General features: G+C 42.1%; 1 protein-coding gene across 4 annotated transcripts in view; it reads right to left on the bottom strand.

The window, feature by feature from the left end:
• lyst (lysosomal trafficking regulator) overlaps positions 1 to 19,400 on the bottom strand; it is a 49,914-nt gene that overhangs the window by 22,498 nt on the left and 8,016 nt on the right. For 2 of the 4 annotated variants that reach the window (XM_086044841.1, XM_086044840.1), the window contains exons 3-16: positions 14,714 to 14,802; positions 11,517 to 11,715; positions 10,220 to 10,310; positions 7,469 to 9,563; positions 5,529 to 6,468; positions 5,282 to 5,443; positions 4,333 to 4,498; positions 2,503 to 2,711; positions 2,317 to 2,383; positions 1,996 to 2,105; positions 1,046 to 1,415; positions 811 to 967; positions 552 to 725; positions 305 to 465 (exon numbers count right to left, since the gene is read on the bottom strand). In XM_086044841.1, coding sequence (XP_085900967.1) covers positions 305 to 465; positions 552 to 725; positions 811 to 967; positions 1,046 to 1,415; positions 1,996 to 2,105; positions 2,317 to 2,383; positions 2,503 to 2,711; positions 4,333 to 4,498; positions 5,282 to 5,443; positions 5,529 to 6,468; positions 7,469 to 9,563; positions 10,220 to 10,310; positions 11,517 to 11,715; positions 14,714 to 14,802 — 4,990 coding nt within the window. Of the gene's footprint in view, positions 1 to 304; positions 466 to 551; positions 726 to 810; positions 968 to 1,045; positions 1,416 to 1,995; positions 2,106 to 2,316; positions 2,384 to 2,502; positions 2,712 to 4,332; positions 4,499 to 5,257; positions 5,444 to 5,528; positions 6,469 to 7,468; positions 9,564 to 10,219; positions 10,311 to 11,516; positions 11,716 to 14,713; positions 14,803 to 19,400 lie in introns of all 4 variants that reach the window. The other 2 variants (XM_086044838.1, XM_086044839.1) reach the window with 2 other exon arrangements.

Genomic DNA, 19,400 nt, shown 5'->3' with positions numbered 1-19,400 from the left:
TGTACAACGATATCAATGATTTACTTAGCTTTTACTTTTAAGTTGGCCCTTGGAAGCATATTGTGGCTATGAATTTAGTTACAGGCAATTAGACAATTAGACAAGACAAGTGACCGTTTAAAATGTATATGAAACACAAACTAATCAAGTATCAAGCAACTATTAAGTATCAAATCTATGCTTATGCATTATTGTGTGCCCTCAAGGAGAAGCACTGACACCAAGTGAGATAATATATGAATGGCAGGGGTTGAAAGTGCAATAAGTTAGTCAGGTGAGCCGAATTAATACGAAAAAGTCCTACCATTGAAGAGGAGCACTGTTCCCATGCTCCAGTTCAAATGCTGTTTCGTCACCTCCTCGGAGGATGGGATGCAATGGCCCAACATACAAAAGGTCTTGTTGCTGTCAGAGGATAAACTAGATTTTCGGGGTAAGGTGTAGTCCAAGAAAACTTCACCTTTCCTGAAACAGAAAGGAGATGGGTAAAGGTTGACCGCTTTGGTTACCAACAAATTGTTATACGTTTACTGAAACATGTTTGTACTCACATGATGCCACACACCCAAACGATCACACGGCCATGAATGTTCTTCTTGCCCTCTGGCTGCTGCGTGTACGTGAGGCCGAGGTGCTGCCATTGGCCGGGTTGGAGAAGTCCCTCTACAGAGTCTGCCTGCGCCAATAGCCCCGCTTTTATCTCATCATTTGGGTCTATACAAACCCTGTGGGAGCAGTGTGCTTAAATATAAAACTTTACAAAGTACTACACTGTGCCTCAAAGGAACTCTAGTGTATTAGAACACTCACCTGAATGTGAGTGAGCCAGTAGAAAAGTCCGCCCACATTTGAAGCATGAGTGCTTTGGAGCCCATGGATAGAATATGAATGAGGCCTTCCTCCACTACTCTTTTTCTAGCCTGAGGCGAGCCATGGTGAGTTTCAGCGGCAGGAGGGTTCCTCCTTTCTGGGAAAAGAGGTAAGAAAAACACTGAAACGTACAGACTTGGTATCAATGATCTTGGCTAAAAGATGTGTTTCTCACCCTTGTCTGCGTTTCCTGCTCTTTCCTCTTGCTCCACCACCCTCAACCACATGGAGGCGCTGAAGCCACTGGCCATGTGAGGCCAGCAGTTCTGCCCCACCAGGGGCAAGTGGAGAGGAGCAGTGTGCCAGGGAGAGGAACGCAGGTGACTCGGTCTGAACTCGCCATCTCCCTCCCTGCGACCAGGAGACAGTTTGCCCTTCCATAGCAGACCAACACCTTTCCCTCCAGCAGTGCCATTTGGTCTGGAGCTAGGAGACACTCCTCCAGGTGTTGAGGCTCCAAGGATTATTGGAAAGTCCAGCAGGTGAAGGGGCTCTATGTTCACATTTGTTTCAACAATTTGTAAGATGCCCTTCAGCAAAATCTCCTAGGAAGCAACATAATAAATATGAAGTGAGAGGAATGGTCACTTATTAGAGTAAGTAAGTCCCTTTCAGTTACAACTAAGAGTCAACTAAAATAATCAAATATGTAAGTGCAAATTAACAGTAGGACCAGTGTGACACGTCACGATTAACTAAAAGAAAAAAAAAGGTAGAGACTAGAATTCTGCATAGCAGCATAAAAACAATCACACACAATTATGTGACAACTGCAGCTTTGCAGCTTATATAGAATAGAACTGCATTTTCATTTTCTTTTTAGGAAACGTGCTTCCTGGAGACTATTAATAAATTATGTCTCTAGCCTGATAACACATAACTGTGGTGGCAATTTGTAACAGCACATCTGTTCTGCACACATGGGTGTTAATTGTATGAGCATTGGGGAGAGCCCAGGGGAGCAAAATGCGTTGATGTAGTTCAAGAACCAAGAGGCGAATATAGGAGAAATTGTCAATAAAAATCACATAATCGTGCCAAAATAAATACATCCAGGTGTTATGCCCACAAGCTGTCAAACCACATGCAACCTAGCAACAGACCTGTACGTGTTTTACTACTTACAGTAGGTGGGGTCTTGTCCAGGAAGAGACGAATCAATAGGGCCAGTTCCTCTGCTGTGATTCGCTGGCTCACCATGGCAACCAGCAGCTCCACTATAACAGTCTGGCAGTCTGAATGTAAACCAATTAGCAAAATTGCATACGCATAAAGTTCCTTCACAAGAATATTGCAGAAGACTTTTTGCACCTCATAATATCTGGCTGTAAATGTCACAATTCCTTTGTCATAAGTCTAAATAGCTCCCTAAATTTATCCAGGAAATCCATAGGAACATTTTTTTTGTATGAATAAAATGCTAACCAAAAAAAATCAGCAACAAACCTTTAAGGGAACGGTCCACTTGGCTAAGGATGTTATGAAAGCCAGATAGGATGGTTTTGACTCCTCCCTGTGAGCATCAAAGCAAGACATCAGTCATACTTCAGAGTCCAGGAAGGGAGAAAAAGTTAGACAATTCTATATTGATGGAGAAGTTCAACAAAATAGAGGGGGAAAAGTTAGTCTGACCTGGTCATAGAGCAGAGCGGCATTGCGGTGGTTGGCGCGAACTGCACTGAGCAGGCTGTGAAACACATGACTCACTACATCCAGGTCTGGGGAGCCAGTGGCCAGTAGTTGCAACTCGATTGTACAGATCTCTGGGAAAAGCAGCACGCCACGCCCCGGACCGTCTGCCACCGTCACAAATTCACGTTGCACAGACTCCACCTTCAATCCTGAGGGAAGAGCCAATGAGATGAAACACTAAATCAGAAACACTCAGACGTGGACACATCTTAAACCTGCTGCTGACTGACGGCACACTTGAACAACCCCGGCTGGCCGCTTAAACAGCTTCACGATCCAGAGGCGTTGCCTGCTCCATCTCAAAGCAGCTGTCTTGGTGGCTGCTGATAAAATGCAATATGGGAGTCTTATTTTGCTTTCATGAGAGCAGCCCAGCCGACTCTCACGCGCCTTGTCAGACCTCCTTTTTTTTAATGAGTGATGTAAATCCCCCGAAGTTCACACTGCTCAATTGTCTTCCACACTTGCACAACCAAATCAGGATCTGGTTGAAGCTTTAGCTCAGATGCAAATACAAATTTATAGTAGATAACAATTTTGTTTCTTACACACTTAACCCTCCAATGAATATTATTTCAAATTTTGAGGATATTGTTCATTTTCTCCTGAAAAACAAAGAAACATTGTTTGTAAGCTGCTCTGATAAAAAGAATACAAACACAAAACTTGACAGCTACATGTATCTTATTTGACAGCGAGAGTATGGTTTTTCCACTTGCTGCCAAAAAGACTGCAGAGCACAAACAAGGAAAGGACATTAGGGAGTAGTCCGTTTTGAAGGAAATTACCACAATACATAACATTACAAAGAATCACACACCACGCCCACAAACATGTAACCTTCTAAGTAGGAATCCATATACTGTATGTTAACTTCCTCACTGTAATGTATTTCTCATTTAGACATATTTGTCATGATTGTGCCAAGAGTGGACCACTAAGGCGATAGGACATCAATTAAAAAGGAAAGACTACAAAAGAAGGCATTTTTAAATTGTTCTAGAATCAAGACAGTATTTTGGATTCAAGGTTGGGAATGTTTTCCAGGAAGTAGCTGTTTAATGGAGATTTAACAAATCACAAGATCCAGCTCATGCGGTGCTATGAGCTAAGTAGCCTGCAGTTGTAAAAGACAAAACAATGACTGCATTCTGAGGAGGTGAAGGAGAGAATGTGTCTAATCAGGCTGTGTCTGAAAGCTACAAGAACAAAGCGGAAATGCAGAGGTTATATGCGTGCTTGCTGGGGGTTAAAAAGTGCAAAGGAATAATTCTGCCAAGTCATACAAGTATAAAGAACTTGGTATTGCCAAATATCATTTCAGCAGTGGATGTGGTATTGTGTTAAAGTACATGACACTCAAAAACATGTTTGAATATCTTAAGCATCACAGTTAAAATGCATGGAAAACTTATTTGTTATTGCTGGGGAAAGAACCCTTAAACGATTTTACAGGGAGCAGGAGTAGGTTACACATTTTTGGTTTCCCAAGGTTAAAAATAAACAGGTTTAGAGGTTGAGGAAAAATATACAACTTCTCAATCCGTCAAGCCTTGATCTGTTGATGTTTGTTACAGAGAAAAAATAAACAGTAGTAGAAAAGGAACGTAAATCTAGATGATATATCGTTAGAGCGTGACTCCCGTGACTGTGTGGTGGGTGTTTTGAAATTAAAAAAAAAAAAACACGAGCAGTGATGTTTGACCAGTAGGTTCTGCTAATGATGTGTTGCAGATTCTTAAGTATCAATGAGGTGCAGTGTGGTCCTACCCTCTTCCTGGTTGGCCATGTCCTCAGGGTTGCTTTCGCTGTCTGCGTCGTAGCCTTCCTCCTCCTCCTCCTCCCCAGGGGGCTTGACGCTGCAGCTCTGAACGCCGTCCACCTCCTCAGATAGATCGCCTGCTGGGGCTGCCCCCTCCGCCAACACTAAGAACTTCTGATAGAAAGACAGCAAGAGGAAAAATAGGGGGAAGAGGAAGCAAGAGAGAAAATGAGAGAGAAAAGAGAGAGAGGAAAAAATGTCTAATCATTTTTAACGTATTTTAATTTCCATAAAAGCAAATGTATATTGCGTGTCAACAAAACGCAAACCATTTAAAATGCTATAACTGATTCAGAAAAAAAGGACAAATGCTACAGTACAAATAAGATTAATATCAGATGACTTGCGCAGCACTCAGGCGACCAAGTTCCTGGTTTCGTATAGTATGTGCACTTAAGTAAACAAGTTGTTTAAGTGTTAACTGGTTCACCAAAGAGGCCGACGGTATAAAGCACAGTCAATTCCCTGTAAAAAGAGGACAAGACATTGTATGGATCCATGTGACAACATCCCACAACAACAAGCAATTGACTCTGGGATGTAGGAATAGCCTTTGAGCTTCAGAGAACAAATTCAAAGGCATCATGTGAACGCCACACTCTGCATGACTCACTGAGGAAGAACTACGCGCTTGAGAATTAGGTAAAATCTATTATATAAAAACATGAACCTTCCTGTGTTGGAACAGGCTTAGTCACACAGACATTTTAAGAGCCTCACTAACAAGCAACTTGTTATTGAGGACAAACAAAATTTAATCTGTGGAAAAATGGCGACTGTTATTTTCTTCAGTGTTCAAATTTCACTACTATACAGGACTGCATTAAATTGTAGCATTTAAAAAAAAAAAGAAGAAATCATAATGTCACTTACAGCATCTCCAAAGGCAGGACTCACCCTGTCTGGCTTCTCCTCAGGGGGATCGGGAGTGGATGACACGTCAGCCAAAGCCACTCGCAGCAGAGAATCAAAGAGTGGCACGGCAAGGTCAGAGTTTACCACCCCTGAGCAAGCGAGCTGGTCTCTCACTTCTAACAGGGTATCTCCCACTGACTGGGGCTGCGAAGAAGACATGACACCGTACTCGAGACACTCATTAATAACACAATATTTGTATTTGATAGCTGAGGAGGAGTTTTCATACCTGATAAGAAAGCTCAGAGTCTGTCCTCTGCAGGGCTGAGTTGGCACTGTTTAGACAAATGGCCAATAAGGCCTCAAGAAGGCGAATACTGTGCAACTGCCACTCTTCCTCCAGCCTCTTGCTTGGATCTCTGGTTTTGTCCTCAGCTGAAGAACTCTTAATTGAATCTTGATCATGCTCATCTACTCCCAGCGGGCTGACTGGGACTGAGGATTCTGGATTACTTTTGGCCTTGAGTTCCTTCTTCTTCTTAGCTTTGCCATCCTTGGTTTTACAGGAAAGCTTCTGAATAACCATGCTCATAAGGCGCAAACAAACATCCAACCCTCCTAGTCTGAAGAACTGCCTCTGGAACAAAGGGTTGGCCTGGTACACGCAACGACAAACCGACCAAACGTCAGCTGCCCGTCGTATCTGCTCTTTGGATGGTAGGGTCACACTGTCTGGAGACAGGTATACCAAGCGCCCACCAAGAGGCTCACTAGCTGTACTGTCATAGCCTGAAGTGTCTTCAGAATCATTAGCCGAGTCCCGGTCAGAGTCAGCCTCTTTGCTAACACACAGAAAAGCAACACAGAGGAAGAGGTTAATGACATGGAGGTGCGTCTCAGCTTGGCTGCGGCCTGCTCCACGGCCCTGCCCACTACGACTCTTGTGGCGTGGATATGCCTCCTTTAGCACTTCGTAGAACTTGCTGAGGCTCTGAGGACCCTCTCCAGATCCCCTAGAGCCCAGATCCTCAGCCAGGTGCGACACCGTCTGCTTCTCTTCTGCAACAACGATCTCCAACTCCTGGAGCGCGTTGTCAGCTTGCTGGTGTCCAAAGCTGGTTATCAGGGTTTCAAATACCTTCAAAGCTAAAGAGCACGTCTGGTCAAGGTACACCAGTTCTGTCATCTGGTTGAGGCCATTGCAGCTGATGAAAAGATCTCGGATAACCCTGTGATGGAAATATTTGTGAGTATTGATTCATTGACCAAAAAAGTAAAACATAAAATAAAATAAAATAAAATAACAGGAAAACAGGTGTAATAGTGCCTCAGTTCACAGGACACAAAACATTTTTATCCAAACAAAGAGTCATCACAATGGAATGTTTATTTATTCGGTTTTCAAGACCAGGTCACATGATCGTCCCCTCAAGGGAAACGGCAAACACCTGTTTTGAAACAATTGTTGCATTAAGTGCAAGACAATGCACGATTGCAATTTTTTATTATACGAATCCTACTGTTTTTTATTACTTGTCCAACTTTGGAATTACAACGCATGGCAATGTCAGTCAGTAAGGAGGCAATTATGATTTCTGGCTATATTGGTTAGATATATAACATATATATATATGTTATCATACACTATTATATAGAATGTGTTTAGTCACGACAAAATTTATCCTACACTTTATTCATTCAAAATTGGGCATACAACTTCATCACACTGTGACAACACACATTTCCAAACGGATTCATTTCTATAGTTAATTCTGAGTTAACATTTAACGAATATCCACTGTACCAACACCAAACATGCAAACAAAGTCAAACTGTATCTGTTTGTTATGCAGCTGTAGAGAAACACAGCCTCTTCTGGTGCTCCAGTGCTGTACTCTTGTCACATAAGCCAACAACAGTATCCCAGGTCACTTGCTATCCACAAAGCTTTGCTAAATTATTGATTAGCATCAATTAGCAATGACAAGGTTGGACCGATCTAACGAAAATTTGATCAATTCAATAATCGGGTTATATAATAAAGAGAAGAAAATATTAAAAAGTTACACTCTTTTTCAAAACAACGCATCCATTTTTATCCTCAAAGGTCTTAAAAAAGATTATTGACACATATTTTGGACCAACACATCTTTCGCACTATAAGCCAAAAAACAAACACTTATTGGAAAAACAATATGGATAGAGGCAAAAACTCAGCTGATAACTTACCTGGATTTGAGAAGGGCAGGTAATGCTTGCAGATATACGAGTAGGACCTCTACAGGCAGGCACTGTGCGTGATAGCTGCAGACTTGGGTGCAAACTGTAGAAACCCCAAGCTGTTGGGCATGGTGGGCGAGCTCAACCCCTCGCTGTAGCACAGGGTTGAAGATGTGTGTGTAGAGCTGCCACTGCACTACAGCATTGCCACGCAGTGTCAAGTGGCACACGTGACCAGCTACATGTTGGCTCAGGTGCCAGTCGTCTCCAAACACTAGCTCTTGGTAAGCCTCAAGTGCGTCCCACTTCCATAACATGTCCTCTGCACCGCCTCCACTTGGCAGAATCCCCTGGGAGCGGTAGCACAGGCTGGTAGAAATAGCCGAAAGTTCCCCATGTTGTAGCGTCTCCTCAAGGCTAGGCAACTGACTGTGGTCCAAAGTGCAAATGTTACATGAAGCAAGCTTCGCTCTCTCTGAGGGCTGCCCTCCACCAAGCTGATCTAGTATTAGTCTGCCGAGAACACTGAGAACATTAGACTGGTAACTACGTAGACCTGGTGCTTGGAAGGCGTCCAAGAGTGGCCGAATCACAGAACGAGGGTCCATGCAACAGCAGATTCCAACAGCCTGCACACCGGCGAGTACCTGCAATATGGCCGGTCCACTGGGCGACAAGCGCTGCAGGAGCCGCAGACATTGGTGAGCACAGGCGGCCAGGCAGCAGCAGCGTTCAGGATAACGCACCGCATCACCCTCCATCCCTTCCTTCTCTTCGCCGTCCTCTTCAAAGGGGTTACGCCTGGCAGCCATCTTAAAAGCCGAGACGGGCAAACCTGACAGATCTCTGTGGTGATGAAGGAAGTGGGAATATTCACAGCGTCGGTGACGACGTCGAGCGCACACGGACTGATGAAGCTGCTCGGACTTTGCTTTCTTGACGGCACTTATAATCTTGAAGACCCCGGCAATTAAAGCTCGTAGCCTTTCTGAAGCCTCGCCTCTTACTTCCGAATCCCTGGCCATCCCAAGTTCCTCCAGACGCAGTACTGTAGCCTCAAAAAGCTCCAGGCCACGGTGTTGGACAAATTCATGGATGAGGTCTAGTGCTTGACTAAAGAAGAAGGGGTTGGGTGTTGAGGCCTGCAGGCAACCCAGAAGGACTTGCAATACACCTTCTAGAAGCTCAGGCAGCAATAGTGCCCTGTGGCAAAAGCGGGAAAACGAAAAATCTTCCTGGACTTCTTGTAAGGTCTTTTTTGGTCGAGGAGCAAATGGATTTGTCTGTCTGTCTAGGCAGCTTTGGATTTTTAGAGTGGCCCGTAGCAGGTCGGTCAGGCTGCGTCTCAGGCTATCTGGAAGGGTTTCACTTTGACTGACATCTACTGACATTAGGTGCAAAATTGTGCGCAGAAGCATCCTCTGGACGAGTGCAATTGGCTCTTCTGTCCAGCCCCCGGCAAGCTCCTCGACCCCTGTTCCACCACCGCCTCCTGGACCACAACAATCTCCAAACTCAGTCAGGATCTCAGTGAGAGTTGGTACAACACTGACTGCCAAGCCGGGATTGTGATTGATGCTCATATCAAATTTACACACTTTCTCCAGCAATGAAAGTAACACATAGCAGAGGTCGAAGGGTGAGTTCTCCATGCGATTGAATATTGACATTGCAGCTGGGTCTGTCAGGGTTTCGGTGTCCATTGTGTGAGATCCAGAGACTCTGGGATGGCGGTATGGCGCGCTCATGGTTTCTGTGGTGGTGCTTGCTATGTCCGTTGACTGTGTGGCTTCCAAACGATGATGTAGATGATGCACACGGATGGTAGAGCCATGCGACCTTTTACTCCTGGTGCCACTGGGGCCTGCCTTGTCTTCAGCATTAGCTTCTGAATCTGAGGAAGAAACTTGGGAGCGCCGAGCATCCTTTACAGAGTATTTCTGGGCTGTCCTACGTGACCTCCTTGATTTCCAGGTGCCACTGCCGACACGCGGCCTCTTTCCAGTTTCCTGTTCATCTGTCCCAGGCTTCTGTCCTGCTCTAAGAGGTGCGGCCTTTACCTCCCGGCTGAGGAACACCTCTAATAGAGACGGCAGGGTGAAATCTGTCGACATAGAGAAATGTTGTTTGTGAGCTTTCTGGAAATGCAGAACAAATAGAGCTCTCAGCGAGAAAATTTAAATAACACAGCGACACAGATTACAGTACGTTTAGCTAACATGGTGGTGGTACATGTACTGTATGTCGGGGGAATTGTCAGAAACCATTACCTACTTGTTAAAACAGATTCAGTGAGTAAGAAAAATAATTAAAGTAAAAAATGTCTAGCGTCTATGCCACAGACGATCATCAGTGCAGTACTAAATACCAGTGTCATCCAAAGGTCAAAGGCTGCTGTAAGCACTCTTCATAGTTCTCACTATAGCTCTGATTTACAGCGTTACAAACAACATGTTAAAAAAAGTATTGTTGTGGTATGGCAATCAAGAAAAATAAAAACTAGCCATATCTACTTGCACCTTATGCCAAGTCAATCTAATTAAGAGTTCAGAGTGCAAACGCTTAGCGGAGCATGACATTAAACAAGAGGTTCTATAAATAAGCACGGCAAACGTGACATGAAATGAAGTGTGCCGTACAGTTTGGTTGCACAATTCACATGAGTGTGCGCAGAGCAAAGAGTTGTCATGCAGTTAGTTATCTTATTAGTTACAGTATGAACATTTAAAGTTGCTGATGAAGGTGATGATGAGTACAAACCTGGTGCTTTTTCTTCCTGTACAGGGATCTTCCACACCAGCGGGAGGAGAGACAGCAACAAAGTGAGCAGCTCCTCTCGGCAAGTCAGCTCCTGAGTGAGCAACAAAACACACTGGGGTTTACCTCGAAAGCCGTCCTTCTCTCCTTTTGGTCACACATTGATGTCACATTAAGACACGCCCATCAAGACACACTGTGTGCAAGACAAACATCCACTTGCTTTTCATAACCAAGAGTCAAGATTAACTTCAGAAGTGAAATTAACCTGTTTATGAGACCACCTTACTACCCTTTTGGCTAAGTTAATCAGTAAATCTTCAGTGCTATTGCGTGGGGAAGCAATGTAGCATCTACCTGACAGTCTTGCTTCCGAGACCGAGGGGATCGCATGTCTACACACAGCATTCCTCACTGCAGAGAGAACCAACTCCTTCATGTGCTAATTAAAAACAATCAACCATCTTCGTCAAACGTCCATAAGCTATGATCAGCACCCAGGTCAAAACACACAAAAATCACATTATCAGGATGTAAACATCTTGGAAATGGGTGAGATTAGGCGCAGATAAAGTAGATGTCAAATTAGGATCCATCCATTTTCTATACTTGTTTATTCTAATTTGGCTTGTGTGCTGAAGCCCTGGAAAGGTCGCCAGCCAATCACAAGGCACAATCATTACTTTAAAAAAAAACTCATCTCATTTCACAAGTGGTACTGTTACTTGTAGCTGCATTCACTCTTACTCGGTCACACGGCACAGCATGCTCAACTCACAGATGCATCGTATATGTATCGTGGATTTGTTGTTGAACAGTATTACCGAACTACTGGACACTTTATTTTGTCCTGAAGGTCAAATGTCTTATAGTGCCTTTTTTTTTCTATCATATTAGATTTACAATTACCGCAGACAAATTCCTTGTGTGTTATTTTAACCTGCTTGGCCAACAAAGATGACTCTGATAGATTTTGATGCAGTTGCAGTCACCACAAAGGGCCTCAACCAAGTATATAAGATGCCACAAGAGGCCAGCAAACAAACAAATCAGCAATGTTTTCATATTTGGCAAACGTACATCTGCACTTAACCACATTCTCACAAATACGGTAGTAATAGTAGCTGTAAAAATGGTCAGTAACCTACTTTGCATACAATGCGTACCCCACACTGTTTTACAAACTAAGCTCAGCTCAGAGCTGAAGAAGGCCAGAGAAGACTGGAACGTGGCATGGAAGACCCTGACAGGTCATTGCTGACATGTACTATGATTAATTTGTGGCACTGAACAGTCTCACCTGGTCAATGATGGAATCCAGGGTGCTAAGCAACAGAAATCCTCTTCCTCTGACGAGGTACTCTCCCAGTGCAACCATATGACTTTCCTCCTCATCCTCTTCCCGTGCCTGCGCTCTCTGTGCCACTGCACTGCATAGTTGGTGTACATCAGTCAGGAACTCCCTTGCCAGCGTGTTACTGGCCCCACTCATGTCTGAGCTAAAACAGAAAGAAACAGAAAGTGAGCGAGAGAGAGAGAGAGACAGTTCAACATAGGGCATGAATTGAAATCCGATGTTCCTTAACTACCAGTAACAAGTAAACATATAGCACAAAAGCAAACCAAATCACAAATAAAGACTAACAGCAATAAAATAAAATAAAAAATACAAAGTGAGACACTGGAAGAGGAAAAAAAAACATAGTTTACACACATTCACTAACAAGGACAGCATGACCATTACACGGCCGATATGCGACAAAATATACAGTATTGGGTGGGGGGCGGGGGCGGGGGGATGTTGGACTAGCCCTGAAGCACCACAATTTTTGGACTGGACCAGCCATTCAGGAATCTCCCCAAATTCCCGATGACCACCAAGCGCCTGTATACACAGTATATACACCGGTAATTGAAATACATCAATCAGTGTCATAATGTATCCACAACTGCAACTGCCTACACAACACAAATTAACACACAATTAAAACAGCTTTCAATCTTTAGCCTATCCTCAGTTGTAAACAAAAACATCAAGATACTTCCAGCATCAAAACTATTGTCTGTCTGTCTGACTTGGACTTCAGAATATACAGTCTGAGCAAGTGAACAAAAACCTCATCATCTCCAATGCGTACAAGTGCCGTCCTCGTGGGGGTGTAAAATGCTAAGTGCTGATGTGACTGTGGATACCACCGCAGTATATCATAGGCCTGACAGAAGCAATACACAGAATAAGGCCTTTCTTCATTAATTTTGGCATTTTTAGAGAAAAAGAACACATACCTTTTATTCACACAGTGATTCTATATTGTCAATGCCTCAGTGCCTCCTCAGCGGCATACTCTGGTTTCATGTTTGTTTACACAAAATGGTGGGGAGTGACAGTGGCACGGTACCGGATGTGTAAAACAGCTGACTATGACTTTGTCACACTTACGCAGGGGAGAATCAATGGAATGATAATCCACCACAGGGTAATTTTCTTAAAACGGTTCATAAAATTGTTAATGAGCACGAGTCACAGGATTCTATTTTGTGTCACCATGTAAGTGTAAATGATTGGCAGGCGTCAACACAAGACGCACACACCCAACACATCTTTCGGTACTCTGTTTAAGATACACATCGTTTTACAAGGCAATGTCATCTTCTATACAGTTAAACGTGAATCCCAGACAAGAATTAACCTGTTCTCGCTAGCAGCGTTTAAGTCATTCTAATACATATAAGTTGCTGTACTAAACCTTTAAATGCTTACAGGAATATAGGAACAAAGGAGAATAGCCGGGCAGGACAATCACCGACACAGCAATCGTATTTACAAACAATGCGGCTAATGTCCAGCTCTTTTTGCACATACAGTATTTTGTTGTCTTACCAAATGTTACTGGGAATGACCGTTTCCTTCCAGTCATCTTGTGTATATTCCAAGCTTGACTGCAGCTCGACCGTTGGCTGTATCTGCATACCTTCTCGCACGACGACTGACTGAATTTTCTGTTCTGCCGGGCAAATTCCATTAAATTGGAATTTCAAATGGAAGCTTTCCAGATTCGCAGCAGATCAGCGTATCACATGAAAGCATGTGATGTCACATGGCAAGGGGACTGGCCTTGGGAATACTGAGGAGCCTCCAATGACCTGCAGAGGACCTCTGTAATAGGCAGTCACTCACAAAAACTGCATTTATATTCTCCAGTACAACTGTGATGGTGACAAGCTTTGTATTGCATTATCTACAAGAAGATAACAGGATTTTGGAGAAGAATTTAGTCATTTTTACAGCTCTATGCTTATTAGAAATGCAGTTGTAACTGATTGGATTTGTCAACATATACAGCAGATAAGGAACTTTGCTTATTTGGTCTCATTGACAGCACATATGCTTGGCAGCATTTGTTATCTGTTCCTTTAAAAAGACGCATACATCACACATTACTTTTCAATTTCTGTCTTTAAAAGAAACTAATACTGTACTCAATATTTCAACACTCATTCTTGACTGACAAGTCTCCATTTTTATGGTTGTTGGTAGTTTACAATGTCTGCACTACATTATGTTGAGAGCTGTTTCTAACATTTTGGTGGCTAGATTAGAGTGATTAATAATAGGACAACCTCTGTACATATTGCTGACGTCGGGCCAAAACCGTGTATCTCCAAAACAGTCACTTTTCAGGAGACCCCAAAAATGGAACGTTTGTTCAGTCGTTAGGCATTGCATTCTGAAAGTGAGCAAGCCATTTTCAACATTTCAGATTGGTCAATTCACCAAAATGTGACTTATGAGGTTTTGGCCCGATGCCAGCGATATGCAAACATGCAGTGCAGTTGAACGACACTAGACTACAACATTAACAATGGGTCTCAATCTCAATCTCAATCTATTGGACGATTCAATTGTTGTGGCTTGTAGTGGTGGTCAATGGTCCACATTGTGTTATAACGTAAACAACATTAGAACATGTTAAGTCTTCTTATGTTGCAGAGTCAAATATTAAATCACATGTAACTGTTGAGCATGTTTAGAGAGCATGCATTTCTCACACACAACTCTATTTTCTGATTTACCCTGAACAAAACCAACACTTTAATTCCAAAATGTCCATCATTCAAAATGCAAATTTTCATTTGCTGCAGATTATGTCTGGAACTTAAACTGTTAAATTTACAGTTGATCTTGAGAAATGAACAGCCAGCAACGTAAAGCAGTACTTACCTTATTCAAATTTCGTTTACTTGATGAACTTTTTACAAAGTAATGGTGCTCCAAATCTCTTTTAACTAAGGCATTAAATTTGATCTGTGACACATTGAATTGCTGCACTTGCACACTGTCCTGATACCCAACCTCACAGTGACTCAAACTCTGTTCGAGTGCATACGATTAAATAAAGACGGTAATAGTAAAAAGGCTCTTTCTTCATTAAGTTTGACATTTTTATAGAAAAAGAACACATAACCTTGTAGGTAGGGGGTAACAATGGCACCTACCAGAATTTCAGGGCATCTTTGGTGTGATGAGGGTGATGCTGCACATAGTGGAAGAGACAGAGGAAATTCTCTAGACTTTGGAGGCTGACCTGATGAGAGAGACACACAGATAAAGAAATCAGCAGGGCATCATGAACCCAGCCAATTCTATTCTTGACAGGATTGAAAAGTTGAAACTTTAAAATGTAAATCACACTGAACATTATTTACAGTGGATGTAAAGTCTACACAGTCTTGTTGAAATGCCTTGTGAAATCAAAAAATCAAATAATATCACAGTAAATAATTTCAAAACCTTTCCCATCTTTAAAGTGAAGTAGCTAAAGGGAAAGTGAAATAAAAATGAACAGAAAATGTGGTTGCACAACTGTGCTTACAACTGTGGTATGTGGCTGTTTTCCAAATTAACCAATCACATTCAAACTCAAGTTAAATGAAAGTTAGCACATACTTGCCACCATTTAATCAGCCCCTAAATAACCCAGAATAAAGTTCAGATGTTCTAGTAGGCTTTTCCTGTCATTTTACAGCACAAAACATGGTCCACAGAGCTTTCAAAGCATCTGAAGAATCCCAATGTTCAGGGTATCACTCAGAAGTAGGGTATAAAAAGAAGGCATTTAATATGTCATGGAACACACTGAAGACAATCATCATCAAGTAGAGAAAATATGGCACAACAGCAACATTACCAAATGGACGTCGCTCCAAAATTGATGAAAAGATGAGAAGAAAACTGCTCAGAGTGGCTACCAAGAAGCCGATAGCAACATAGAAAAACCTGCAGGAATTTCTGGCAAGAACTGACTGCTAAGTACCTGTGACAACAATCTCCCATCTACTTCATATGTCTGGACTATATATGTGTGGGTGTGTGTATTTCCATTTAACATTGGGTTGAATATGATTGGTTAATTCTGAACACACACTCTTGTGCAACGACAGTACCTCAGTTGTTTACATTCACTTCCTATCTGGATTTTCTTTTCCCCTTTCAATTGAGTGGTGCAGTTTATAGGTCACAATGGTGTAAAAGATTTCAAATCATTTATCTTGGTCTCATTTTCTATATCAGAAAAAAAGAGCATTTGAACAATAGTGTGTAGTCTTTTCTACCCACTGTATTACGTCGATATATTAACGATTTAACTGCAACTTATTGTTTAGCATGGAACTATTACTCCAATTAGGATTAATGTTAGTCATGGCACAGGCCATGGTCAAGGTAGTGACTCATAGGCAGAGAGGCAAAGACAACCATGGAGAATAGGTTGCCATTTATTGGAAGAAAGATTGTTGTGGTGCAATTCCTCAACACAGGAGTTGACCCCAAAGCAACATTTTCAAACATTTAATTTATGGTAAGTCAACTGATCCCACTTCTCGCGTAGTATGTTAATACGTGTGCGTCAGACGGGTGATCCACTAAGACTTTGCAAATCTGACACCAGTGACTGGACTGTGTTGACCTTGACTGATTCAGCAGTGCCATGAGTTTTAGGAGCATGAATCAACTCATCTAATCTGAGGTCGATGTGATCCATATCCCCCATATATTGCTATACTACTACTACTACTACTATTATACTATACATATAAGATGCACATACGACTCCAGGTGTGCTACAAGACGATTTAGTCCAATTAAGATGTGCTGGATGTCTTTACAAATGATGAAGGTAATAGTGTTCATTATGCTTGTGAAGATGAAAAAAGTTGAGATTAGTAGCGCTGACATGTCGAACTTGTAAATTGCACGAGTCTTGTCAAAATTCCCATCCCAAATTGCGAGTTTTTAGCGAGGGAACGTATTTTGTTTTAAAAGCGTGTTTATGTACTTACGGGTCAGTTTAGCAGCTAGCCTAGCCAAGCCTCTAATGCGCTGCTGTTTGAGAGACGAGAAACCGTGCTTAATATCAAAAACTGATTTTAGGTCTTTGTATTGCAAGCAAATTTCAAAGCAATTCCATTAAACCCACCCACGGCTGAAAACGCTCGCTTTGTTGCTTTTGTTTACCCGGAAAATGACCTGTAAGTACATAAACACGCATTTTTTAAAAATGCGTTCCCTCGCAAAAAACTTTGCGTCATCTCGCAATTTTTGCGAGGGAACGCAAAGTTGTTTTTTTTTACTTCCATGTCAACTTAGGGGCTCTGTAGGATCCACATTAATCGCCAGTAGGGGCCCATGACTGGCCAAGCCTATTTGTTTGTGAATGTTGTTGTACAAAAACAGAATATTGTGTCATTTTTTATTTTATAGGAGCATTTTTTTTTTTTACAATATTGTGAGCTTTTATACAGTATTGTTAGCTTTTTATATATTGTCAACCTCCCCACAATATCGTGCTAATTGTAGCATCATGAGGTTCATATCGTGATATTATCGTACCGTGATATCCCTAGTATTCATATATCTACAATATAGTATCTATCTATAGTAAATATCTAGCTACAGTATCTATCCATCCATCTACAGCATACATGTATCAAACTACAGTATTTATCGACAGTATCTATCTATCTATCTATCTATATGTACATGCGCGATAGTTCTGTTTCCACACCAGTGCTGATTGTTGTGGATGAAAAATTAATGAAAATAATGATTTTATTATGGGATACATATTCTTTGCCTATTTCTGATGAATAAAATGGTTTTGATAGCAATTACAAAAGACAGAAAATCAGTTTTACCAATTGTAATGACATATGAAGCAATGCATCATGATTATATCTTTGATGACATCAGAAAGTGATTCACTTGGAGCCATCAGACCTAAGACCGTCATCATGACACATTGATGTGTTGTTTTTCCTCATCTCTCCTCATCTCTATGTTCACATGACTTTTTTTCATGACATGCTTGACATATTTAATAACTTACATCATATGTTTCGGAGTAAAATGTCTCATCATTGGCGTGAAAGGCATTGCTTCTGCACCCCTTCACATGTGACTTTTGCATACTGGGAACATGTTTGTACCTGTTTGATTCTGGAAAGGTATCTCAGTCCAATAATTAGTCATTTGGAGTATAGTATTATAGATTGCACCTTTCATGAAAAAAATTGCGCATAGCATTGCTAATTGTACCGCATTGCCCCTCTGATTGACAGCTTTTGCTAGTAAGAAAAATCAATGGGCTGCAGTGATGACATTTTCATGGTACATCAACTGTTTCTAAACATGTCATGTCTCCTTGGGATCCTCAATGGCTAGTTTCAGAAGTTTGGTCACACAAATGTCGGGTGACAAAACCGCCAGTCATTGACGTAAAACAACCCTTTCAAGAAAAATTGTCATACGACTGTGTTGTTGACTAGTAAGCGAGACATATTTGTGAGACTAATTTCTGCGAAGGAATCTGTGTCAACTTCCTTCCTGTGTCGCAACTGTAAAAGCGAGTATTGTTTTGATGTTATTTGGCATTCTGAATAAGATTTGAAGATGAATTGTCTTTGTGTTTGCCAAGTTCAATATCCCTGAATCACAAGTGCCAGATGGGTCCGCTGATAGTGTAGTGGTACACACGCCTGAGTTGTGTGCGGGCAGCGTGGGATCGATTCCCGCTCAGTGACAGTGTCTATGTGTGCCCTGCGACTGGCTGGCGACCAGTTCGGGGTGTAGTCTGCCTTCGCCCGTTGACGGCTGGGATAGGCTCCAGCAACTCCCCGCGACCCTATATAGGATAAGCGGTTTGGAAGATGACATGACATGACAAGTGCCAGATAATGAAGCTGAGGATGAAGACCACAATCATCGGGCTCAAGCAGGGGTAGCAGGTGAGACGATATCACCCAATGGAGGTGGCTTTAATCACAACACGCCATCCACCCCCCACCCGGTGGCTTTAATCCAATTTTACAATGTTCTGCGCACCAGCCAGAATGGATGATTTGATAACCGATTACCAAAAGTGTTCATACATCTTGGGAAATCATCAGTTGGAACTCATGAGAACACCTTTTAAAAATAAAATCACTGTAAATTGGACCAAAAAAAATCACAGTTTCAATGGTCAAACACATTTGAATTGATGACTTAATGGAAGATATATACAGTTTTCAAATGAATTATGAAATGTGTTTGGGCAAACATTATTGATCAGAAAATATCACAGAATTGGTATTTTTCCAATACTTTGGATTAAGTTTATGGGGATTCAGCACCGCTGGGCATCCACTGCTGTGACCTGCGTCTTTACACGGGTAATCACGGGAGGCCAAGTCATGGGAGTGGTGGCTGAGTCACTCAGGCTGCTCGCTCCTGACTCTCATATGAAGTGGTCGGTAATCGGTATACAATTTAGCAGTGAGGCAGTGAAAGGGATGTGATCCTTTCCTCGTGAGAGAGGATGAGGGAGTTATGTAGGTTATGTAATGTTTGGGTGTTGTTTTTTTTCTCTCCGTTCTTCCAGTTTGACATACCAACTGATCTAATTTGACATTTGTGTGATGAGCGTCATGAGGAGCCCCTAACGTTCTACATTTCCTTACAAGCTATGACTCATAGGTGAGAGCACTGAGGTAAAATGTCAAGGGGCTACTTTAATAAAGCGTGTTTGTCCCTTATCTACAGTCAAACAATGTGCAGGAAATGAAAATGTCTCTGCTTCAGACAAACAGATTTGTTTTTTCAATATTATATCTTATAACAGTTTTTTTTCTGCACGAGTACACATCA

The sequence above is a fragment of the Filicampus tigris genome, chromosome 11, assembly GCF_054856515.1.
Source record: "Filicampus tigris isolate MCC_2025a chromosome 11, RoL_Ftig_1.0, whole genome shotgun sequence".
NCBI lineage: Eukaryota > Metazoa > Chordata > Actinopteri > Syngnathiformes > Syngnathidae > Filicampus > Filicampus tigris.
Note: the sequence above shows the minus strand (reverse complement) of the source record. Positions and strands in the feature narration are given on the sequence as shown.